Source organism: Zea mays, chromosome 9 (genome assembly GCF_902167145.1).
Source record: "Zea mays cultivar B73 chromosome 9, Zm-B73-REFERENCE-NAM-5.0, whole genome shotgun sequence".
NCBI lineage: Eukaryota > Viridiplantae > Streptophyta > Magnoliopsida > Poales > Poaceae > Zea > Zea mays.
Genome location: NC_050104.1, coordinates 130608442 through 130634150, shown reverse-complemented (window position 1 = coordinate 130634150; position 25709 = coordinate 130608442). Strand labels below are relative to the sequence as shown.

Below are 25709 nucleotides of genomic sequence, written 5' to 3'. Positions count from 1 at the left end.
GAGAGCCTTCCGGTCGCCGCGTCCGTCCTGGGACCATAGCTGCTGCTGCAGAGGTCGCTGGCGAGTCGCCCGGAACTTGTCGCCCCGCAGGCTCCCCGGTGTGGAGGTCGTTCATACCCGCGGGGACGGAACCGGAGTTCTGTTTGTAATGGCACCTTGAATGCCGGTCTTTTGTTCATTGTGGCTGTCGGGGCCTGAACGTGTATGTATTTTTGGCGCGGAACCATGTTTTTTCCTCATTTTCGAGCACTAAGACTCGCCTGTTGGTTGTCTGAACCGCTTCACCAAGCGTGAGTCGCCTCGTGCAAAGGTGACGAGTGAGGTATCCGTATCCCGGAGGCGTAAGAGTCTCTCGGCTCGGTCGGCCTTGCTGTCCGAGGTTTCTCTTGCTTAGTTAAAGGAACCCCTCGGCCGCTCTTCGACGAGCCGAAGTCAGGGGTAGCGGTGTCAGCACGGACAGAGGCAGAGTTGGCTCGAAAAGAAGACTTGGTCGGTCGGAGCCTGGCCGGGTCGTCCGTTAGCAGGGCCCGACGCCGGAGTTGATCTGCCGAGGCCTCGAGCCGGGCTGATGTCTTCGGGGGACAGCTGGCCGAGGCCTCGGGGTGACCAGCCGAGCCGCCTGCTCGAGCCGGATTCTTGGAGGAGACCCTGGCGGCGATGGCCCGGGCGTGATGATGACGTCGTCCTTCAGAGTGGAGATCCTCGGGCGAGCCGGAAGTATGTTCGTCGCTGGAGGGGGGCCTCGGGCGAGACGTAGATCCTCCGGGGTCGGCTGCTCTTGCCCGAGGCTGGGCTCGGGCGAGGCGTGATCGAGTCCCTCGAATGGACCGATCCCTGACTTAGTCGCACCCATCAGGCCTTTGCAGCTTTGTGCTGATGGGGGTTACCAGCTGAGAATTAGGAGTCTTGAGGGTACCCCTAATTATGGTCCCCGACAAAAACTGAAATTAAATATGAATGCAGGTTAGGTTTGAGAATTACCCTTTAATTTTGGACCTCAAAGCTGCCTAAACTGGTTGCCATTCTTGAAGAGAACATTGGTTAATATATTAATTTCCTCGACGATCATCTATCATTAGAGTACATTCATGTCAGTAACATGGGAAATCAATGGAAACTGGTACCAGAAAGAGTGATGTAGAAGTTACCTGTGTTCCGTCGATAACACAGCGGTTAGCAACCTCAAATGGATGCATGATGAATACAAATATAAGGGCCTCAAATACAGTCTTGCATGCATTCCCAAATATGAATCCCGCAACCAGAAGCTGGGACGAGATGACAACAAGAATCTTGGTTGTCGCAATGCCCATTAATAGTAGTGTAACAATGATGACTATAAGTCTATAACACTGATGAGGTCGTGAAGTTGCATAACTGCGGTCTTTATGTCGTTCAGAGAATGTGTCAGTGACTTGCGATCGAGGTATGCTTTCACCTGGTAGTTGAGAAGATCAGGAATGCAAACAGATATCGTCCAATACATGCCAAATGATTTGCAATGACTACATCAAAATTTACAAAGCAAAACATGTATTGCCAAATTTTCATTAGCATGTATTGTGTATTTATTTCTGTTTCAAGGAATCAAATGATTTGCAACAACAAAAAAATGGAATGATGTCGAAATATAGAAGTAAAAAGGCAACTACACAGAAATCATATAATCCTCAAATTATGCATATTATGTTACAAGTTTCTGCTCCACACAAGGCTCAATACCGATAGTTATGACTGCATCAGAACACAAAATTAAAATAGTAGATACTATATAAGGTAAATTACTATATAAACATTGTCTTACAGTCTCAAACTATATAAGGTAAATTACTATATCAAAATACCGATAGTTATGACTGCATCAGAACACAAGGTAAATTACTGAATCAGTCTCAAACTCGCCTCCAACCAACCATCGACGCACCAACATAGTAGATACTATATAAACATTGTCTTACAGTTCCACTGGCAGCAAAAGCATAGTACCTACCCACCATGGCTCTCCTGCATCATCACCACAAGCAGGAGACCTGGCATAATAAAAAAATTTAAAAGCAAAACGAAGCTGAGAAACACTCCATTCATGGCACAACAAGTAACCGTCTAGTACATGCGATGCACATAGCTTTTCTCAGTAAGCGACAGCGGCCATGAGCAGCTCGTCAAGGCTCCAGATATCACCGCCACCACCACCACCACTGCTCGCCCCATCCTGTGGAACATCACCAGCCCGCATCATTTGAAGGCAATCCATGTCGTGCGTCGACACGCCGTCCGACGGGCTGCTCTCGACGACATAAGGCAACGGCTGGTACTGGTAGTTCGTCTCAGGGTCAAAGCCGCCCGGCATGGCCTGCGCGCCATCTCCCTGCTGGAGCATGGCCACACCATAGCCGTAGCTGCTCCTCGTTCTCTTCGACACCGGTCCACCTTGCGTGTACCATGCTGGCACAACGTTACTGGGAGCAGCAGGAGCAAAGACTGAGGCGTAGTCTGAGGTCATGGTGTCATCGTCCCAGTCCCACCCCAAGTCACAAGAGCCATACGAGTCGCTGCTCTGGTCGGAGAGCAGCATCATGTTAGCCGCAGACCTCTTACTGCCGGGCAACAGAGGCTCGTCGTCCAACACTTCCACTGCGGGGAGGAAACCGGCGGCGCCCTCACCTGGCTCCACACGAACGACCTTACTACTACTGTCACTGAACGTGAACATAATCATGAACAGATCGTTGTTGCCACCATTCATGTTCCCGAAAACCTCGTCAGCACGGAACTTCGGCGGTGGAGGACCTAGCCTCGCTGCGCTGGCACAAGCAGTTGGAGTAGTTGCGGTTGCGGTTGGCTTCTGAGCACCTGCTGCCGCCGCTTCGTCCCGGAAATTGACCTTGGCTTTCTTCCCGCGTATCCTGCGAGCCTCGGCGTCGTACGCCCTGGCCGCCTCCTCGGCGGTGCTGTAAGTGCCGAGCCAGACGCGAACGCCCTTGCTGGGGTCTCTGATCTCGGCCGCCCATTTGCCCCAGGGCCGCCGCCGGATCCCGTGCAGGAAACTATGCGCATAGACAGATCAAACAATTGGGGAGTAAAAGGTGTTGGAACACTGACCTTGCGCTCGGCACGGGGCGAGGCACGTCGGGCTCGAGGTCAGCGGGGAGGTCGAGGAAGCCAATGAAGCGGTCGAAGGTGACGTGTGAGGCGTGCCGCACATCTGTTGGCCCCCCTATTTGCATACCACCCGGGGGAGTCACCCATTCCTCCTCCTGCTCCGGCTCGCGCACGCCGGCGCTGGCGCTGCTGCTGCACAGCATGAGCGACCTCCGAAGCGCCCCCATCACCATCTCGACCACGGACACTCCTCCCCTGGCCTTCGTTGCCGGCAGCATCAGCGGAGACGAAACTGTCGCCTCATCCATCTCCTCCGCCCTCCACCCCCTCGAACTCCTCCTCGTCTTCCTCTTCCTCTTCTTCCTCCTCCTCGTAGGAGTCAGTGTCGTAGTGGGATAGGGGATCTGGTGGCCAAAGCGGATCTCGGCCGATAGCACCATGGGATTCTAACCCCGCGACAAGCAAAAGAGTGGAGGGGAGGCGGGAGAGAAGTGGGCGACAACAAAAGCTTGTCTGGATGCTGTGTCTGGTTAGTGGATAGTGCCATAGCGGCGGGCGGCCGGGCGGCCGGCCGGCCGGAACGCGACGGTCGCCGCGTTCGCGGGGTGGATTGCGGCTGGATTGCGGGCGGGCGTAGGGAGTCGGGGTCAGTCTGCGGCGGTTTGCGGCGTGGTTTGCGGGCTTGCGGGCGGACATAGGGAGGCGGGGGCGGTCTACAATAGGCTCTTAATAGTTAGTAAAAATAAAGATGAGACACTAGTAACGAGTGCGCGCTTTGCGCGCGTGGTACATGATATGCAATATTTGTAACACCCCTGGTGTTAATATCACTAAAACTTAAGCATAACATCATCATCATTAGCATTTCATATGTTTGATACACATAGAATGCATTCACTAGGCAAAAATTTCAAACAAGTTGTATTGATATGGTGTTTTGCAAATAAAATCCTGGAGTAGGGTACTTAACCCTAAATGAGGATTAGAAGGGTAAAACAAAACCCAAATAGAGAAAACCCTAAAGCTTAAGTGAAATAGTCATAAAATGTTACTAAGAATGGACCTACAGTACATTCACACCCCTGAAATACCAAGAACCCTAATTGGAACCCTGGAAAACCCTAAACTTAAACCCTAGGGGATAAGTGCAAAATTAGGACACTTTTGGACTAAAGTGTAAAAACTATGATGTTAAAGCATATAAAGTCATATGGTTCACAATCATGAAGATTTACAAGCTAAACCCTGAATTTTGGACTTATTTGCAAAAAGACCTTATTTGAGATCTCACCCTAAGTCTGAAATTCAGTGATATGGGCTCAACTTTGGAGCCTTGTAACTTTCAAATTCTAAGGTTTTTGCCCTAGGTCACCACATCAATTTTGTAGATCTATCAAAGGTGAACAACTTTGTTTAAGGGGTTAAACATTGTTGTTATGAAGAATTTGGAGATAATTCAACTCAAAGTCGGGCTGTCAGGCTGTTTGCAGTCTGAAATTCAGACTAACAGTGATACTGAGTCAACTTTGAACTGGAAATCAACCTTGATCTTATGAGAATTTGGCCATGGTTGCTATAGTAAGATTGTTGTTGGATCATCAGACAACAACTTTATTACTGGCCGATCCAGTGGTTGCCACAGAAATTTGAGAGAGATTTGGGCTCAAACTTTGACTGTGAGGTGCACTGAAAGGAATTCGCCATGGTACAGTGCTCTGAAATAGATCAGGTCACCAGTTCAGCTCGCTGTCGACGATCTCCACCGCGATTCGTGCCATTGTCGTCTCGATTCGTGCTCGGGTTGATCAAATGACGCTCGGAGTCACGCCGCCGTGGATAAGGCCCGTCCAGTAAACTATTCCGGCTAGCCGCCGTACTCCCCCCCTTGCTCACCGATTACTCGGATAGATTCTCACCGCCGTTGAGCCGTTACTGTCGTCCGTCGCGTGTCCAAACGCTTTACCATGTCGTGGCTAACCGTGCTATGCATATTCGGTGATCGCCGGAGGAGCCGCCACGGTAAAGGCCACGTTGCGCGGCCACCAGTGACTCACCCAGTTCATACCGATCACAACCCGCCGCTCAAATTCGTTGTGCTCGCGGCCAATCTCTATAAATTGAAGCCACCGTGAGCTCCGTAAGATCATCGCGCACCCAGCCACCCAGTATTGCCCCCAGTCGATCACCAGTGAGTTCCAATTTTGAATTTCCCCCAAACACACTCAAGAACACCGCAGAACCGACCTCGTCGTGGCCAGCGCGATACAGGTCAGCTCATCCTCTCTGCTCTCTCGTTTGAGTGCTCTCATGAACCCGTGATGCTTGTCGACCCACCCGATTGAACTAGACCGCCACCAATCACCGGGAACGCATCGTTCTTTGGAGTATCCGCACTGTCATCGTGGCCAGAGACATTTGGGTAGCCATTCATGAAATTGATTTAGGGGAAACATTCACTAGGTCCCGAATTTGGTTTAGGCCAAAGAAGGGCACCAGTCCTTGGGTGAATCGGCTGTTACGCGAGCTCGCCGGAGCTTTGCCGTGCCGCTCACCGTCGTGGTCTTGACACGGCAAAGGAATAGAAATCCAGGGGCTTTTCTGCATCTGTCAGCGACTCAGTCAAATAGTGTCGTGACCCCGCTTTCAGTTATTCAATAAGCCAAGGGCCTTTCTGCAAGTCTGTCGCGCGGGCGCGCGCGGGGGCAGCTTCCTTCGGGCGTGGGCTGGCTTGGGCTGCTTCCGGCCCAACAATGTTCAAGCTTTTCCCTTTTTCTTTTTCACTAAAATTTGGAAATCTGTAGAAAATAGTAGGAAAATCCCAAAAATGTCAAACCAGTTTTCCTAGATTCCTAATTTTCCATAGAATTTAATAAAAATAATTTCATGATTTTTATATCAAATAGGGAATTTTGGGGTATTTAAAATAGGCTAAAACATTGTTCTGGATTTTTAGAAAATCAATAATAATTCCAAAAATCCCCAAACTTTTTATATGAACTCTAAACATTATTTAGAAGCTTTGGGTAGAATTTGGTATGATTTGGACCTTGTTTGATACTTAGAGCCCAAAACCCTACCCTGCCCTTTGAATTCCTTTACTAACTCCGGAAACCCTAGTTTCTCGGAGAACCGTGAAGGAAAATCGTATTCAAAACTTTAGATAATAAGCTCTTATTATCTTTGCACTCTCATGAGCATTACATGGGCATTCATTATTATGTATGATTATCTTTAGAAAACGAAGAAGAAGTTGAAGTAGAAGGAGAGAAGACTTCACCACCACCACCTCAGGAACATCAGGCAGACAGCTGTTTTTATTTTGACATCTGTGGAACTGAGCCTGAATCACCTGTAAACCAAGGCAAGCCCCGGTGCATTTGCCACCTCCTTAATTCTTTTAAAAGCTTTCTCACTTGCTTGTTGCATTAGGTGATAGGAGTTGAATGCTAAAACAATTCCTGCATTACCTTCCTTGAATTTGATTACTTTCCTTTGAATCCCTGTTTTAAAAAAAGTTTTTACTATGCTTAGTCTTGCTCTAGCAATGAAAAAGGTTTTGTTTTTACAAAAGATGATGTGGCAAAATGGGAGGGATGTTTTTGGAAAATAAAACTTGATGGTGGATCCATCATGGCCATGATGGGTTCAACATCGGAAAAGATGTACCTCTGTCAGGTACCAAACTTTGGGTTGAAATGATTAAGTTGAGACCCGGTGGGTGACTTGCACGAGAAGAGAGAGTCTCGGTGTAGTGTCTCCGTCTGAGTCGATTAAGGACCGTGTCGATGTAGGCTTGATGACCGAGGACCCTTTAACTGGTCACATGCCTCGTCATGGGTAAGCTTTGCCTCGGGCAGACTAAGGCAAGAATAAGATACCATGCAATGGGAGTGGAGAGATGGCGAGAGTAGTGTGTACCCTCCGTGGCAAGAGGCTGGACGGTGGTGTATCTGTGCTCTCGGTTGGCGTGAACCTGATCTGGTCTTAAGAACCCCGGTGGCGAGTTGACATATGCAAGGGTTAAGTGCTACATATGTCGTGTGATTGGAGATCCTCAGCTGAGTATAATCGATTCGGATCGCCGTACCTTCGCGGTTATGAAGACTTGGTCACTGCCCTATATGTAGAACTCCAGTAAAGATGAAGGATTGTTAAGAAATTGGCTAGTATAGGTCAAGTGATTGAACTAGGGTAGAAAGAACTCTAGTTACAGGTAATCCTACTTAACTTGACAATAAAACTGGATTTTTAAGGATCCACTTTTAGTAAGCATTTCTGCAAACAGAGTCTTTGATTATTGAGAAACCTTACCTTGACTCCCTTATAACCAGCATGCCCTTGAGAGTCTTTTCCATAGTCGGGTAAGCCTTGCTGAGTAATTCCATACTCAGGGTTTTATTCCCTATTGTTTTTAGGTGAAGAAGCGACAAACTTTTGTTGCTTCTGTTCTAAGGTGGTACCAAAGGAAGAGCACCAGGAGTGAAGTTGGGGGAGGAAAGGATCCTCCATAAAAACTTTTTGTTCGATACTTATCGGGAGGGGTTTTTGCCTCCCTTGGCTTGTAATAATATTACTCTGCACTCGTACATTATATCCTGGTCTGTAATATGATAACTCTATCTTACTTTTAAATAAAGGTAAGTTTATGTAACCGCTTCCGCATTTCCGTATCTCCGATGATTTGTAATGTCTGCGTGACGGGTAAAACGCTCTTGGGAAAAGTAAGGAAAGCAGATACCGAACTTGTCAAGTGATTCAGGAACACCTGCAGGGTTGTCTGAGGTCCGTTGGACAAGGACAACTATAGGTGGGCCTAATGACTTGGGAGGTTCCGTCACAGCTGGTATCGGAGCGAAGCCCATCTCTGCAGATATTATGAGGCATCTTCAAAAAGAATTTTCTAAGACTCATCTAGACAATTTCTTTCCTTCTTACCTTAGTATCTCTGAAGAGTTTATTGCAAAGACCAGATAGGAGGAGTGCAATGTATAGAAGGTTGAATCAACTAAGGCTGATTCTGTAATTACACATGCATCATGCTAAAAACTATGCTAATAAGATTTCCCCCCTTAGAAAAATGCCGCCGCACACAAGAAAGACTGCACGCAAGTCAACTGGGCCAATCGGTGTACCTCGTCACCAACTTGCCCCGAGACATGACGACAGCAGTAGCGGTAGTAACGATCCAATCAGGGACTTAGAAGCTCAAGTTAATTAGCTTTGAACAAAACTCCGACACAGGAACGAAATATGGGTCGCGGATGGTGAAAGAATCAATGAATTAAGAAGAGACATCCACCAACTGCAAGACCAGCTAGCGGATTGGGATCTAGCGCTCGACTGGGCTGTGAACTCTCGTTCGCTAGCTTGGGCAAAGGAAGCTAGAGCTCGAGCCCGAGTGGAAGAGCTTAGCTCAACCATGGATAGCTTGCAGGTTTATTGCAACACACTACATGAAGAAGTTCATGTACTGTACTCGCAACTGCACCTGAACGTCCCTGCGGATCCTATCAGGACGGAAGCCGGACCTTCTCGAGTAGCGGGAGAAGCACTTGGCGGTGAGTTGGACCTTTTTAGGCCCTCTCCCTCTATGAAGCTGGTCGACGAATGGTCTCCTACGCCTGACAGTGAGGCTACCCAGAGTGACAAAAAGTAGGAATATTATAGTATAGAAGTAGTACTATTGTGTAATAGGGGGTGTAATCCTATTGTAAAGTACGAGTCTGTAACATTACCTTTTTAAGTAATGTGAAATGGATGGTGTGTATGGCATATCATATTGCTCCAAATGTTCTTTGCCTCAGATGCCTTCCAGGACTCGCGCTCAGGATGGGGCTGGTACCTCCCGTGGGAGGGAAGCGACCCCGAATCCACCTCCAGTACCCCCAACACTTGCCGAGGCCATCACTGCCTTGGTAAACGCTACAATAGATAATACCCGCTTCCTGCGGGAGATGCAGGTCAACAACTCCAACAACAAGGCGGGCGGGCATATTCGCAAGGCCCCCGAGAGACATCTTATCTAGACTTCTCCGAGACGCGCCCTCCATTGTTCGTCAAAGCAGAAGATCCTTTAGAGGCGGATGAATGGATCCGCGTCATTGAACAAAAATTCGGGCTTCTTCGGTGTTCAGAAACTCAAAAGCCCCTGTTTGCAGCCCAACAACTGCGAGGCCCTGCCAGTACGTGGTGGGGAAATTTTGTGGCCGTTTAGCCGACCGGTCATCGGATCACATGTGATGAATTCAAGTTGGCCTTTAGAGAGCATTATATACCTGAGGGAGTTCTTCACATGAAGCAAGAGGAGTTCATGAAATTGAAGCAAGGCGGAGATACTGTCACCCAGTATCTCAATAAATTTAATCACTTATCTCAGTATGCAATCGACCAAGTCAACACAGATGTGAAGAAAAGGAATTGTTTCATGAGATGCTTGAATGATCGGATGCAAAGAAAGATGGCCACTTGCATCGACCTTACTTATGGAAGGGCTGTCAGCACAGCGCTGGCAGTCGAGGCAAAATATGCAAGTTCCGGAAAATCCAAGGGGAATGGAGGCAACAGGCCCAATCAGGGCCCCAAGAAAAGGCAAAGGTTGGTTATCCGACCTTTCAATCAGAATCATTCTTCGTCGCGCCCACCCTCCTTCCCATTCAAGCAACCAGTGTTTATCCGTCCAACCACTGCCCCCACTACTACAAATCAGTCGGGTGCCCCTGACACTCGTTTCCCTGCTCTTCCAAGCTCATCCACCGGCTGCTTCAACTGTGGAAAGTCCGAGCATTTCATTAAGGACTGTCCCTACCTGAGGCAGAATCAAGCAAATAATCAACATAGTTCCGGAGGTTCCAAGGGAAATGCGGCAACCAGTACCGCAGGCAAGAATACAAGGAAAACTGGACGGGTTTATTACACTCAAGTGGCCACAACCCCGGAAGGTGAACCGGTGATGATGGGTACGTTCCTCGTAGCCAACCACCCTGCACTTATTCTCTTTGATTCTAGTGCTTCACATACTTTCATAAGCAAAACGTTTGTGGAGAAACACTGCATTCCATATACTGAATCAAGGGAAGGGTTTAAAATACATTCGCTTGGGGGACAAATATTTACCAAAGAAGTGGCTTACCAAGTGCCCATAACATTGGCTGGACGGGACTTTCCTACTAGTATGATTGTTTTGAAAGGCCAAGACATAGATGTGATTCTGGGCATGAATTGGTTGGCCCAGCATAAAGCAATCCTCAACACTGATCTAAGAACTATCAGGTTGAGTTATGGCTAAGAAGAGATTCTTTTGTCTATTCCCATAGCTATTCTAGCTAAACCAATTGGTAGAATTAATGAAGCCATTATACCGGAGATCAAAGATATTTCGGTAGTATGTGAGTTCCCAGATGTCTTTCCAGAAGATTTGCTTGGATTGCCACCTGAAAGAGATGTAGAGTTTGTAATTGAGTTGAAGCCCGGTACAACTCCCATTTCTAGAAGATCGTACTGAATGCCTCCAAATGAGCTGGCAGAACTCAAGACCCAATTGCAAGATCTACTTGAGAAGGGGTTCATCCAGCCAAGCTCGTCACCATGGGGTTGTCCAGCCATCTTCGTCAAGAAGAAGGACCAAACATTGCAGATGTGCGTGGATTATCGACCCCTTAATGAGGTCACTATCAAGAATAAGTATCCTCTTCCTCGGATTGATATTTTGTTTGATCAACTGACTAGAGCGAGGGTATTCTCCAAAATTGATCTCAGGTCGGGCTATCATCAGATCCATATCAGGCCCGAGGATATACCAAAGACCGCATTCACTACGCGGTATGGTTTATTTGAATACTTGGTAATGTCATTCGGACTGACAAATGCTCCAGCCCACTTCACTTATATGATGAACTCGGTATTTATGCCCGAGTTGGACAAATTCGTGGTGGTCTTCATAGATGATATCTTAATATACTCCAAGAATGAAGAGGAGCATGCTCAACACTTGCGGACTGTATTGACGCGCTTAAGGGAACACCAATTGTATGCTAAGTTCAGTAAGTGCGCATTCTGGCTGGAAGAAATCCAATTTCTGGGACATGTGTTATCTGCCAAGGGGATTGCGGTAGATCCCAGCAAAGTCAAGGATATTTTGGAGTGGAAACCCCCAACCACTGTTCATCAAGTCTGAAGTTTCCTTGGACTAGCTGGCTATTACCGTTGATTTATACCAGATATTTCCAAACTTGTGAAACCAATCACGAGTTTATTGAAGAATGATATTAAATTCAATTGGTCTTCGGAATGTAATGAAGCCTTTGAAAAATTGAAGGTATTATTAACCACTGCTCCGGTATTGGCTCAACCAGATATTGAAAAGCCTTTTGATGTGTATTGTGACGCATCAGGCAATGGTCTCGGCTGTGTGTTAATGCAAGAAGGCCGAGTAATAGCTTATGCTTCAAGACAGTTGCGCCGGCATGAGGAACATTATCCAACTCATGATCTGGAGCTACCTGCAGTGGTTCATGCCCTGAAGATATGGCGTCATTATCTACTGGGGAATGTCTGTCACATTTATATAGACCACAAAAGTTTGAAGTACATCTTTACCCAATTCGAGCTCAATATGAGACAAAGGAGATGGCTCGAGTTGATCAAGGATTATGAACTGGAGATCCATTATCACCCAGGCAAAGCTAATGTAGTGGCAGATGCACTTAGTCGCAAGGCTTCCTGCCATTGTCTAACAATGAGGACTTCTGACATTACATTATGCCAGGAGATGGAGAATCTGAACCTGGGAATGATTCAGCATGGAACTTCAAATCACTTGAAGCTGGAGTCAGTCATCTTGCAAAGGATAATTGACACACAAAAGAATGATGAGGGTATGAAACATATCCATGAAAAGATAGAGGCTAGAAAAGCCAACTGCTTCCGAAAAGATGATCAAGGTGTTGTATGGTTTAACAACCGCATAATGGTGCCTAAAAATGAAGAGGTCCGCCAGCAAATCTTAGATGAAGCACATCTTAGTCGTTATTCTATTCATCCCAGAAGCACTAAGATGTATCAAGATCTGAAACAACATTATTGGTGGACGAAGATGAAGATTGAAATTGCACGCTATGTGGCTAGATGTGACACTTGTAAACGTATCAAGGCCATACACATGAAAGCTGCTGGTCCATTACAATCTTTACCAACACCAACATGGAAATGGGAAGATATTAGTATGTACTTCAATGTGGGATTACCCAGAACGACAAAAGGCTTTGACTCCATTTGGGTTATCATTGATCGACTTACCAAGGTTGCCCATTTTCTTCTAGTCAAAGTAAAATATCCAGTCATCGCATATGCGGAACTGTATATTGCTCGTATTCTCAGTTTGCATGGTGTTTCGAAGACTATAGTGTCGGATGTGGACCTCAATTCGTATCCAAATTCTGGGAAGAACTTCATAAATCCCTGGGTACCAAATTGCTTCACAGTTTGGCCTATCATCCTCAGACCAGTGGACAGACTGAGAGGGTCAATCAGATACTTGAAGATATGCTACGAGCATGTGTTCTGGAATTCCCACAGAAATGGGATGATTGTTTACCATTAGCGGAGTTCTCATATAATAACAGCTATCAAGAAAGCATTAAGATGGCACCCTTCGAAGCTTTATATGGACGATGATGTCACACTCTGCTAAATTGGTCTGAACTAGGTGAAAGGTACTTCTTCAGGCCTGATATAGTGAAAGAGACCGAAGAAAAGGTTCAGAGAATAATTCATAAATTGAAGAAAGCTCAAGCTCATCAGAAAAGTTATGCAGACAAGCGACGACAACCCTTGTACTTTCTCATGGGAGATTATGTCTACCTGAAAGTTTCACCAATGAAGGGCGTATCACGTTTCGGGGTTAAAGGGAAGCTTGCACCTCGGTACATTGGTCCTTTCCTTATTCTTGAACAATGTAGACCAGTGGCATACCGACTTTAACTACCCAAAACCTTGTCTGCTGCACATAATGTGTTCCACATGTCTCAGTTGAAGAAGTGTCTTCGGGTTCCAGATCGAACCATCGAAGTAACAGATGTTGTCCTAGGGCCAGACTTGACATATTCAGAACACCCTATTCGAGTCTTGGATCAAAAGGACAAGGTTACCCGAAGAAAAACTCTCAAGTTTTACAAGATACAGTGGAACCAACATTCTGAAGATGAGGCTACATGGGAGACTCATGACTTTTTAGAGAAGAATTTCCTAGGCTTTCTAGCCTCATGTAAATTGTAATATAATTGTTGTAATAAAGGAGTGAACCCCAAACCACCCCTGCCTTGTACCAAAAATCAGGAAATAAAAATGTGAAGCATTTCCTTTTCCACTACTTACCCTAGGACTTTTAATCTCGGGACGAGATTCTTTTATGAGGGGAAGGATGTAACACCCCTGGTGTTACTATCACTAAAACTTGAGCATATCATCATCAGCATTAGCATTTCATATGTTTGATACACCTACAATGCATTCACTAGACAAAAAATTCAAACAAGTTGTATTGATATGGTGTTTTGCAAATAAAACCCTGGAGTAGGGTACTTAACCCTAAATGAGGATTAGAAGTGTAAAACAAAACCCAAATAGAGAAAACCCTAAAGCTTAAGTGAAATAGTCATAAAATGTTACTAACAATGGACCTACAGTACATTCACACCCCTGAAATACCAAGAACCCTAATTGGAACCCTAGAAAACCCTAAACTTAAACCCTAGGGGGCTAAGTGCAAAATTAGGACACATTTGGACTAAAGTGTAAAAACTATGATGTTAAAGCATATAAAGTCATATGGTTCACAATCATGAAGATTTACAAGCTAAACCCTGAATTTTGGACTTATTTGCAAAAAGACCTTATTTGAGATTTCACCCTAAGTCTGAAATTCAGTGATATGGGCTCAACTTTGGAGCCTTGTAACTTTCAAATTCTAAGGTTTTTGCCCTAGGTCACCACATCAATTTTGTAGATCTAAGGTGAACAACTTTGTTTAAGGGGTTAAACATTGTTGTTATGAAGAATTTGGAGATAATTCAGCTTAAAGTCGGGCTATCAGGCTGTTTGCAGTCTGAAATTCAGACTAACAGTGATACTGAGTCAACTTTGAACTAGAAATCAACCTTGATCTAATGAGAATTTGGCCATGGTTGCTATAGTAAGATTGTTGTTGGATCATCAGACAACAACTTTGTTATTGGCCGATCCACTGGTTACCATAGAAATTTGAGAGAGATTTGAGCTCAAACTTTGACTGTCAGGTGCACTGAAAGGAATTCGCCATGGTACAATGCTCTGAAATAGATCAGGTCACCAGCTCAGCTCGCCGTCGACGTTCTCGGCTGCGATTCGTGCCATCGCCGTCTCGATTCGTGCTCGGGTTGATCAAATGACGCTCGGAGTCACGCCGCCGTGGATAAGCCCGGCCAGTAAACTATTCCGGCTAGCTGCCGTACCCCCCCTTGCTCACTGATTACTCGGATAGATTCTCACCACCGTTGAGCCGTTACTGTCGTCCGCCGCGTGTCCAAACGCTTTACCATGTCGTGGCTAACCGTGCTATGCATATCCGGTGATCACCGGAGGAGCCGCCACAGTAAAGGCCACGTTGCGCGGCCACCAGTGACTCACCTAGTTCATACCGATCACAACCCGCCGCTCAAATTCGTTGTGCTTGCGGTCAGTCTCTATAAATTGAAGCCACCGTGAGCTCCGTAAGATCATCGCGCACCCAGCCACCCAGTATTGCCCCCAGTCGATCACTAGTGAGTTCCAATTTTGAATTTCCCCCAAACACACTCAAGAACACCGCAGAACCGACCTCGTCATGGCCAGCGCGATACAGGTTAGCTCATCCTCTCTGCTCTCTCGTTTGAGTGCTCTCATGAACCCGTGATGCTCGTCGACCCACCCGATTGAACTAGACCACCACCAATCACCGGGAACGCATCGTTCTTTGGAGTATCCACACTGTCATCGTGGCCAGAGACATTTGGGTAGCCATTCATGAAATTGATTTAGGGGAAACATTCACTAGGTCCCGAATTTGGTTTAGGCCAAAGAAGGGCGTCAGTCCTTGCGTGAATCGGCCGGTACGCGAGCTCGCCGGAGCTCTGCCGTGCCGCTCACTGTCGTGGTCTTGACACGGTAAAGGAATAGAAATCCAGGGGCTTTTCTGCATCTGTCAGCGACTCAGTCAAATAGTGCCGTGATCCCGCTTTCAGTTATTCAATAAGCCAAGGGCCTTTTTGCAAGTTTGCCGCGTGGGCGCGCGCGGGCAGCTTCCTTCGGGCGTGGGCTGGCTTGGGCTGCTTCCGGCCCAGCACTGTTCAAGCTTTTCCCTTTTTCTTTTTAGTGAAACTTTGGAAATCTGTAGAAAATTGTAGAAAAATCCCAAAAATGTCAAACCAATTTTCCTAGATTCCTAATTTTCCATAAAATTTAATAAAATTAATTTCATGATTTTTTATATGAACTCTAAACATCATTTAGAAGCTTTGGGTAGAATTTGGTATGATTTGGACTAGGACTGAGCAAAAAACCCGTTACCCATTACCTAAATCCGATTTACCCGAACCCGGACCCGAATTACCCGTACCCGAATTACCCGATCACTATTTCGGATAGCAAGTCACAAAACCCGTTTTTAGTTTGGGTAATTCGGGTTACCCATCCTGGTACCCGATTTTCCCTATTTTACCCAAAATTACAGCAATCACTCATAGATTTGGCCCAGCCCAATAGGCAAACGGTATAACGCAGTAACGCCCTAACCCACTCAGGCCAGGCCAAGGCACCCCGCGGGCCGCAGTCAAGCACTCAGGTGGGCCACTCCCTGACTCCCTGGCCGGCAGGCCCGTGTACCACTCCCTGACTCTCTGGCCGACTGGCCTTACACGGGACACCCTCACAGTCACTAGGTCAGCTGGTCAGCCCTCACCCTCACGAACCGCGCCGCCACCTAGCTCACCCACACGGACTGCCGCCGCCCCATGCCCCCACCCGCGTAGCCATGATCCCAAGTCCAACCCACGCCGTGCAGCGCAGGGGGCAGCTGGCAGCTGCCCAGCCGAGTAGCCACCGGCCGCCGCCTGAGGCCGTAGCGGTAGCGACCGACCCCAACTCGCCAGCAAGCTCGAAGCTCCTCAGCGCAGGAACCAGGAGGCAGCAGCCATCAGCGCCCATGCCTGGTGGCTGGTGTGAACATGCGGAGCAAGCAGAAGAAGCAGCCGCCATCCAAAGTTTACTATTGCATGCTGTTATGCACATACACGTGTACCTTTTTTTTTCTTTTTTTACTGCTATCTACCATGCGACATTGGTTATCTGAAATATTGTTGCATGCGTTTTTCTGCAATTCGGTTATTTCGGGGAAACCCGAACCCGTACCCGAATTTTCGGGCACCAAAGTTTCGGGTACCCGCTTATTTCGGGCATACTTCGGGTAACAGTTCTTAAAACCCGAATTTTAGAAAACCCGAATTACCCGCCCCGAATTTATCGGGTAACCCGAATGCCCAGGCCTAATTTGGACCTTGTTTGATACTTAGAGCCCAAAACCCTACCCCCTGCCCTTTGAATTCCTTCACTAACTCCGAAAACCCTAGTTTCTCGGAGAACCGTGAAGGAAAATTGTATTCAAAACTTTAGATAATAAACTCTTATTATCTTTACACTCTCATGAGTATTACATGGGCATTCATTATTATGTATGATTATCTTTAGAAAACGAAGAAGAAGTTGAAGTAGAAGGAGAGAAGACTTCACCACCACCACCTCAGGAACATCAGGCAGGCAGCTATTTTTATTTTGACATCTGTGGAACTGAGCCTGAATCACCTGTAAACCAAGGCAAGCCCTGGTGCATTTGCCACCTCCTTGATTCTTTTAAAAGCTTTCTCACTTGCTTGTTGCATTAGGTGATAGGAGTTGAATGCTAAAACAATTTCTGCATTACCTTCCTTGAATTTGATTACCTTCCTTTGAATCCCTGTTTTATAAAAGGTTTTTACTATGCTTAGTCTTGCTCTAGCAATGAAAAAGGTTTTGTTTTTACAAAAGATGATGTGGCAAAATGGGAGGGATGTTTTTGGAAAATAAAACTTGATGGTGGATCCATCATGGCCATGATGGGTACAACATCGAAAAAGATGTACCTCTATCAGGTACCAAACTTTGGGTTGAAATGATTAAGTTGAGATCGGGCGAGTGACTTGCCCGAGAAGAGAGAGTCTCGGTGTAGTGTCTCCGTCTGAGTCAATTAAGGACCGTGTCGATGTAGGCTTGATGACCGAGGACCCTTTAACTGGTCACATGCCTCGTCATGGGTAAGCTTTGCCTTGGGCAGACTAAGGCCAGAATAAGATACCACGCAATGGGAGTGGAGAGATGGCGAGAGTAGTGTGTACCCTCCGTGGCAAGAGACTGGACGGTGGTGTATCTGTGCTCTCGGTTGGCGTGAACCTGATCTGGTCTTAAGAACCCCTGTGGCGAGTTAACATATGCAAGGGTTAAGTGCTACATATGTCATGTGATTGGAGATCCTCAGCTGAGTATAATCGATTCGGATCGCCGTACCTTCACGTTTATGAAGACTTGGTCACTGACCTATATGTAGAACTCCAGTAAAGATGAAGGATTCTTAAGAAATTGACTAGTATAGGTCAAGTGATTGAACTAGGGTAAAAAGAACTCTAGTTACAGGTAATCCTACTTAACTTGACAATAAAACTGGATTTTTAAGGATCCACTTTTAGTAAGCATTTCTGCAAACAGAGTCTTTGATTATTGAGAAACCTTATCTTGACTCCCTTATAACCAGCATACCCTTGAGAGTCTTTTCCTTAGTCGGGTAAGCCTTGCTGAGTAATTCCATACTCAGGGTTTTATTCCCTATTGTTTTTAGGTGAAGAAGCGACAAACTTTTGTTGCTTCTGTTTTAAGGTGGTACCAAAGGAAGAGCACCAGGAGTGAAGTTGCGGGAGGAAAGGATCCTCCATAAAAACTTTTTGTTCGATACTTCTCAGGAGGGGTTTTGCCTCCCTTGGCTTGTAATAATATTACTCTGCACTCGTACGTTATATCCTGGTCTTAATATGATAACTCTATCTTACTTTTAAATAAAGGTAAGTTTATGTAACCGCTTCCGCATTTCCGTATCTCCGATGATTTGTAATGTCTGCGTGACGGGTAAAACGCTCTTGGGAAAAGTAAGGAAAGCAGATACTGAACTTGTCAAGTGATTCAGGAATACCTGCAGGGTTGTCTAAGGTCCGTTGGACAAGGACAACTGTAGGTGGGCCTAATGACTTGGGAGGTTCCGTCACAATATTTCTGTACTAATAAAGCGAGCGATTTTTAATGATACTGAGCAAAAGATAGTTTAGAGCATAGCAGATTTATATAAAGTAAAATAGAGTTAAGTGAGCAATGACAGAAGGTAATATGTTTGTTGCAACATTTCAAGCTACCTTGTTATATTTACATGAAATGTCTTCAGAAGAGTTGAGCAGTTATATATAATTATATAGAGGGCGTTCTACAACCTAAAAAGCTGTTGATAATCTGATAAAATCTTCAGTTGTTGGATGATCTTGTGTCCGACCTTTTTTTGATATGCAGAGGTCCATGTTTGAACCTGTATAATTGGGAAACAAATAATTTTAATGTCTTAGTTTATGGAAGCAGAAGAGAAAAGGATGGAAGTGTTCAGCATGAATGGTTATCACAAATAATTTCTGTTTTCTATTTGCATGTATGTGTGGTATTAAATTTTGGATAAGTTAAATATGGGAAAAAATCTATGTGAAAGAAATATAGTTTTGGATAATTCACTTTTGAAGTCGCAACAATTATCAAATAAAAAATGGAACATTGCTTTTTATAATAGATAGAAAATAATACATGTAGGATATTGTGTAGTAGAGTATAACCTTTTGGGTGGAGATTCAATTGTTTTTCTGGACCTTTTCCTTTGTCATCAAGTATTGCATCATGCTGTATATGTAAACATTATTTATAAATGAGTTAATACAGTGTTTGAATACGAAGAGAAGATAGTTTAGATTTAATATCAAGGAATGATATCATTCATGATAAGAATAATTTATGTAATAATCTGCTATTGAACAGCATGTTGTTGTAATTTTCTTCAATCTCTTCTTACCAATATTATCTATCATATATGAATTATGCATATGGAGTAAATGATAGTGCGTAGAATGGAGTGATTTTGGAGCAGTAGACTGTGCCCTTTTTTTGCTATAAGTACTGTGTATATATAGAGTAAGTGGTTGTGTGAACGATCATAGTACTCTAGTTTAATTACATGAAAGTATTGTGGTAGATTAACTAAACGGAAAAGATTGTAGATGATGATATATTATTGTGTTGTGTGATTTTTTAAAAAAAATGAAGAATGGTGTTCTGCTGAAATGCTAATTTCGATTTCATTTTTCTATGGAGTATTACCTTTTTTTCTATGCGTTTCATTATGTCTAGACTGGGTTTAGTTCAAATTGAGTAGAAAAAAGGAAAAATGTGTAGGAAGAAAGGAAATTATGATGTTTCATTAAGTTACTAAGTTGGAATAGAATGTTTATTATGCATTCAAGATGACCTGGAGTAGCAGCTATAGGTCCTAGTACGGGGTACTGTAAGTACAGGAATGGATTTTATTATAATCTATAAAAGATACTATGGTGTTATATTTTTTATTTACATTTAACTATGACAATATTATTTGTTGTATGAAATGTTCATATAGAATAATCGAGCAGGTGAAGGATGGAATGAGTTCAATTTAAGAAAAAGAATTTGATACGGTAGATCGGTGAAACAAAGAAGATTGTACCTTTATGTTTCCCTTGTCGATATCGTCGTTTTCTGCATCAGTAATATCAATACTGGTTGGTCTGTGAATATGGAACAGGTGTGATATAAATAGTTGTTAGCATAATGTGTGACTATGATACATTTTAACATGGATGAAAATATATATTCAATAAAAGAGAGTTAGTACGGTTTTGTTGTGCCGTCATTTGTTTGATATATAAGCTTCTTCACAACCTGCAAAAATTGATTGACACATTATTCAATTGGAAGTAATATTGTCATATGTATATATTGTATTATTTTTTGATTGCAAAGATATCTTACAGCTGTTGGAGTCGTCGTGGTTAATTTTTCCAGAGCTATAGATGGAGAATCTTCAAACAAGTTCAGTCTTTATGTGTTCGGAGGTGTTGATGGTCCTTGTTGCTGAAGATTTCGAGCTTGCAGTGGTAAAGACTGTTGTCTTCCATGTGCAGTAATAATGGAGTTGATTCGCAGCACGTTTGGATGGTTGTTTTGTTGGAAAAAGGATTGATCATCAACTGTGACTCTAAATGTAAATTTTAGGGATATGATTTGTGCTAGGTCAGGTGGGATAGGTGAATGCTCACTAACACCTCTTAAAACGATCTCACATGATTTACCGACTATTTGTTTTCCTACGTTATTGAAACAAAACATTTCTGTGGTTTCTGTCCCGTCAGATGCTAGGAATTTCAGCTTGTATCTGATGTACAAAAGGTATTTTGTGAGTAATTAGTACAATAAAAATTGTATGGAGCATATATAGATTTAACTATTTGTTGGTAATAAGGAGTTTCAGTTATAATGATGGAAAGTAAAATACTTAGTTTAAAAACTTACCTGAATGTGTATTTGTCCCAGTTACAGTCATTGCAATGATAAACTGTATTTTGTGGAGTTGACGTTTTAAAGCATTTTGTGCAAGCCGGGTACCACCATTTGTTTTCGCCCGGTATTTCTGTTATTGTGACAGTACATTCATATCCTGTCTCCTATGTTTTGGATAGATGTTTGAGTTAATGAAAATTAAATACCATAAGGGAATAAAGTGTGTGAAAACTTACCGGGAAATCATATGGATTAATTCTAGTAAGTTCATAAAGACTCTTTGATTCAATTGCTTGTTTATGTTCAATTGTTGGAGGATGATTTAAAGCATGAGAAAGTTGTAATGCAATTGTCCTTGTCTGATGACTGCAAAAGATACGGGATACCATATTACTGTATATGTTAGTTTTATGAGAGGAGAGTATTTGATTTAATATTTGCACACATTTTTTGTACCTGGTATGATAAGGTTCTGCTTCTGGAATTTTAGGATTGAAGTACCATCTACAGGCAGAGCCACCACTTAAGTAAACACCTAGTATTTGTAAAGGAGAAAATTGTTAAAACATGTAGAAGGTAGTACAATTTAAATCATTTAGTATAGTGTTAAATTTGTTTTGTACATGTAGATAAATGAAGCATACCTTTGTAAAATTTCGGCAAGCATCCAACAAAAAGCACGATAATTAGTTTTTTGTGTTTGGGTCGTACACATCATGAAGGCTGAATGATGTTGCTTGGTCTGCCCATAAAGTGATCTTCAAAGGTATGTTGCTGTTTTTATTAGTTTGTTAGATGTTAAGGTACATGTTTTTTTCTATTATATAAAATACGATATCGTTAAAAAGCGGGTTGCAATACCTGAGATCTTCTATAATAATGCTCCTCGTCAGTACTGTGGTCAATTGGCTCTAGATATGTATGGGTGTCAGTTCATGAACCTCGACTATGACACCAAGAACATCTGACACCAATTTTGAAGTTAGAATATATTAGATAAGTGAACACAAGCTATGAGTAATAGATAATATAATGTAAGTTGTTGTATAGTAATACCTAGAAAGTTTGGTTTGGTCTGAATATTAGATTCAATTTGATCAAACGGTGTTAGTCGGTAGACATACGTTGGAAACACAGTTGTAGGGTTCATGACACGTTTTACGATGGTGTGGAACATGAATTGGATCATCTTGTCACCATCAACTGCTTTGAACGCATTTTTTGCTGCACAAACTCTGAATCTGCTGATAATATAAACTCCTCCCTCTTCAATGTCTGGTGCTTTCCGTTCAACTAAGTTTGCTGGGATTTCAGCATAGATAGCATTGCCCTGTCACAGCATGAAATTTGTTAGGCGAGACACACACACACATAGTTACTGGCAAAAAAAGTATATATGAAGATTAAAGGTTGTGACTTGATACCTCTTGATCAGATAGTACCATATCAATATGCTGCAGTGGAGCGTTATCGTTAGCACCTCAGAAAAGCCATTTTTTGGTCACACACTTGAATTGTTGCATGTTTCTTGTGCGGTTCTAAGTCAGGTAGCAGTGTATACTCCATTGTCCTGTATTTAATAAGATAAAATGTCAGTCTTAGAAAATGAAAAAGTGATATAGAGTTAACCTGAGTTTAATAACTTATGAATGTGAAGGGCGTTGATATATAATTTGATGTAATGTTACTAAATTAGCAATTGTATGCGTTTGAAGTAAATTAGTTGTTAATAACCATTGATCAGACAATGACCAAAGTTTTGCGAAAGCAAATGTATTATTTTAATATATTCTGTGTAGTAGAATAGGAGAGATGTGTATGTAAAGTGAAATAGACCAAGTATAATATAGTGTGGCATGCAAAATCTTACCGTAATATGTAATTGTAATATATATATATAATAGTACAAAATGTACAAATAATGAGTATTGTTGAGGGCTATGAGGACGTGACAGTAGCATTAGTGGCAATGCGACTGAATATTTCTTTGTAAACTATATTCTTTGTCTCTTTGCTTGACCTTCCATCGTCATCTTCAATCAATATTTTCAAACCTTCTTTGGAAGTCACTCGAGATATAGCAACATAAAGCTGCCCATGGGTGAATACAGGTTTTTTGAGGTAAATACCTACTTGTGATAGTGTTTGACCTTGACTTTTGTTGATTGTCATAGCATAACAAATTTTTATAGGATATTGTCTTCTTTCTAGCACAAAAGGAACTCTGATTGTTTTCAGTGGTAGACATATCCTCGGAATGAGAACAATTTTTCCAATATGTGTTCCAGTTATTATCCGAGCCTCTAAAATCATGTCTCCTAGAGCGGTTATAATGATCCTTGTACCATTACATAATCCTTCAGATTGATTTAGATTTTGAAGCAACATAATTGGAACTCCCTTTTTTTAGCAACAGCTTGTGCTGTGGAAAATTGTTGCCATCTATTGAATTTAGAAATTCAATTGGGTACAACAGATCTAATGTCCCTCCCACATTTGATTGTGGTGCAATTCTGTCACAACTTAGATATTGTCTGTGAAATCCTGGAATGAGGTCGACAATATGGTCGTTAATTAAGTCAGCTACATCATTTGTCGGTGTTAATATAGCCCGTTGACGTAGGTAGCTTGGATCATTGTAGTTTTCTGCTAATTTTGGATCTATTTCTGCAATGAAGGCTGGAACCTGATTTTTTTCGGGCGCTAATAGAAATTCATCAGGTATTTGTATCCAAGTAGGTTTGGATTCACCTGCTCTTTCTGTAGCTGATATAGTACCATTGCCAACATCTAAAATCCATGCACTGAAATGTGCAAGTTGAGCTCGTTCACTTTCTGTTAAATGTGTTGAACAAAGTCTCATGTTTTGTGTAAGATGTAAGATTGTTACTGAACTCCAAAGCGGTGAGTTAGTTATAGCAGCATTAATAATTTGTGCCCGAGTGCCACCTTCTATCACAGGTAGTATTTGTCTAGGATCGCCTCCTAATACAATGGTCTTACCACCAAATGGAAATTGAGCGGCTTGGGTAGATTTCAAAGAAAGTAAATCACGAAGTGAACAATCTTTGGCTTCGAAAGCATGCCTATGTGTCATGAATGCCTCATCCCAAATTATTAAAGAAGTTGCCTCAATTAGCTCGGCAAGCTTTGAACCTCTTTTAATATCGCAAATTGATGTTTCATCTAGCTCACAAGGTATTTTGAACCTTGAATGTGCTGTGCAGCCACCTGGAAGGAGTAGGGAAGCAACACCTGAAGATGCAACTGTTAAGACTATTCTTCTTTGCGCTCTCAAATGTGTTATGATTGCATTCCAAAGAAAAGTTTTTTCGGTGCCTCCATACCTAGATAAGAAGAATCTAGATTTATTTGATAAAACAACATGAACTATGGTATTAAAAGCATACAATTGCTGCTCATTTAATTTCATGTGGAGATTCTGTGGTTCACTTAATAAAGCATTGAAGTTGTATGATAACTCTTCTTCAATATATTGATTACTGTAGGATGACCTCGTAGAATTGGTTTTCTGTGGCAAATTATAATCTCTTATATTTGAGTCGCACTTGTTGAAAAGTACAGATAATTTGTCAAGTAAATGATCCCTTATTTCATTTATGGGCATCTGGTAAGAGGGAAGGTTCAATGTTTTTCTCATATTGTATTGGATATCATCTGCTAGTAGTTGCCATACTTTTTCAAAAAATGTATGCTCATCTCCAACTTTGCAATAAAGAAGCATTGTAATGAATAGATGTCGTAGTTGATCTGAGGTTGCCCATCTGGCAGCCTCATCAAAAGCATTATACCACTTATCATCATTAAGAAGGCCACGTGCTTTACATGCTTCTTTGAATGTTGGGTGTAATATATTATTATATGTCCTTAAGTCTTCATAGCTCTGAGCACCTTTGACGATCATTAGTAGCATCCTCAAATAGTATCTTTCCCCTGTAGATGGATGTACATAGTATATACGACCAATTTTTCCTTCTCTTCCATGTCTCGGTTTCCAGGTTCTTGTTTTGTCGTCCCAACGCCATTTAGATGGGAATTCAATATATGTTAGATTGCGCGCTGCATTTGTATTTGAATTGGTACTGAACCACTCAGTGAGCATTGTTTTCCGAAGAAAAGATTCAGTTAATATACTTGATATATTACTTGCTGCATTATATGTTATGTAATTTTCATTAGGTAAATGTACTAGCATTTGTTCTACTGCAGGATAGTGTCTGTGTATCTCATATCCAAGCACACGCCAACAGGAATCCTTATCACATAGATAGCGAGTATCCAAATATTCTTTGACCTCGTTTCTTGTATTAGTTTCTTCGTCGTAAGGTGTGTCTTCGCCATTTCTTATTCTCTGCAAATATACTTTGCTATAATCTGGACCTTTCGTTACATACTTGAAAAGGTATTTTACAAAGATAGTTTTATTGCACCATTCAATATTGATGTGAGCTTGATAAGTCTTCAACAGAATCTCATTATATGGCACTACCCACCTATTATCCAATTTATAACCGCCTTTCATGACGTAGCGTCCATTGTTTCTTCGTCTATATGTAGCAAATCCTTGTTTGTCCAAGTTAGTTTCTTCATGGAATTCTTTTGGATACCTCTTTGAGCATCTATTATTTTTCATACATGGAGAATTTGGGTTCAATGCTCCACATGGACCATGCATCATATGTTCTGCCACTAAACAATATCCAAGAGGATCGGTCGTTGGATCTGGAATTTCGGCACTGATAAAAGAGTCTATGAAAGTGGATGTAGCTTGCGATGGAGAATTCGATATCCAAAATATGATGTGTGAGTGAGGTAGTCCTCGTTTCTGAAACTCAATTGTGTAAAGCACTGCATGCAGGAGATGATGGTAA

The 25709-nt window shown here is 43.0% G+C and overlaps 1 protein-coding gene and 1 pseudogene across 2 annotated transcripts; both read right to left on the bottom strand.

Moving 5' to 3' along the window:
• Positions 1-2036: 2036 nt before the first annotated feature.
• Positions 2037-3586, bottom strand: LOC103639077 (putative AP2/EREBP transcription factor superfamily protein). 2 transcript variants are annotated; one of them, XM_035962662.1, is made up of 3 exons: positions 3103-3586; positions 2384-2906; positions 2037-2353 (listed from the first exon to the last, which is right to left on the bottom strand). In XM_035962662.1, the coding sequence occupies exons 1-3, from the start codon at positions 3540-3542 to the stop codon at positions 2132-2134; spliced, it is 1185 nt and encodes a 394-aa protein (XP_035818555.1). In that variant the 5' UTR covers positions 3543-3586; the 3' UTR covers positions 2037-2131. The 2 variants fall into 2 exon arrangements, with proteins under 2 accessions (XP_035818555.1, XP_008660092.1); XM_008661870.2 differs by having other exon boundaries at positions 2037-2906.
• A 15122-nt stretch (positions 3587-18708) lies between these two features.
• Positions 18709-22383, bottom strand: LOC103640284 (replication protein A 70 kDa DNA-binding subunit B-like; annotated as a pseudogene).
• Between the last annotated feature and the right edge of the window lie 3326 nt (positions 22384-25709).

Excerpts from the sequence above, each read along its gene's own strand:
- LOC103639077 (XM_008661870.2), bottom strand. The coding sequence starts at position 3,542 with ATGGTGCTATCGGCCGAGATCCGCTTTGGCCACCAGATCCCCTATCCC. Across the intron at positions 2,907-3,102 it reads CGCCCCGTGCCGAGCGCAAG|GATACGCGGGAAGAAAGCCA; the intron begins GTCAGTGTTCCA and ends CGAGGCTCGCAG.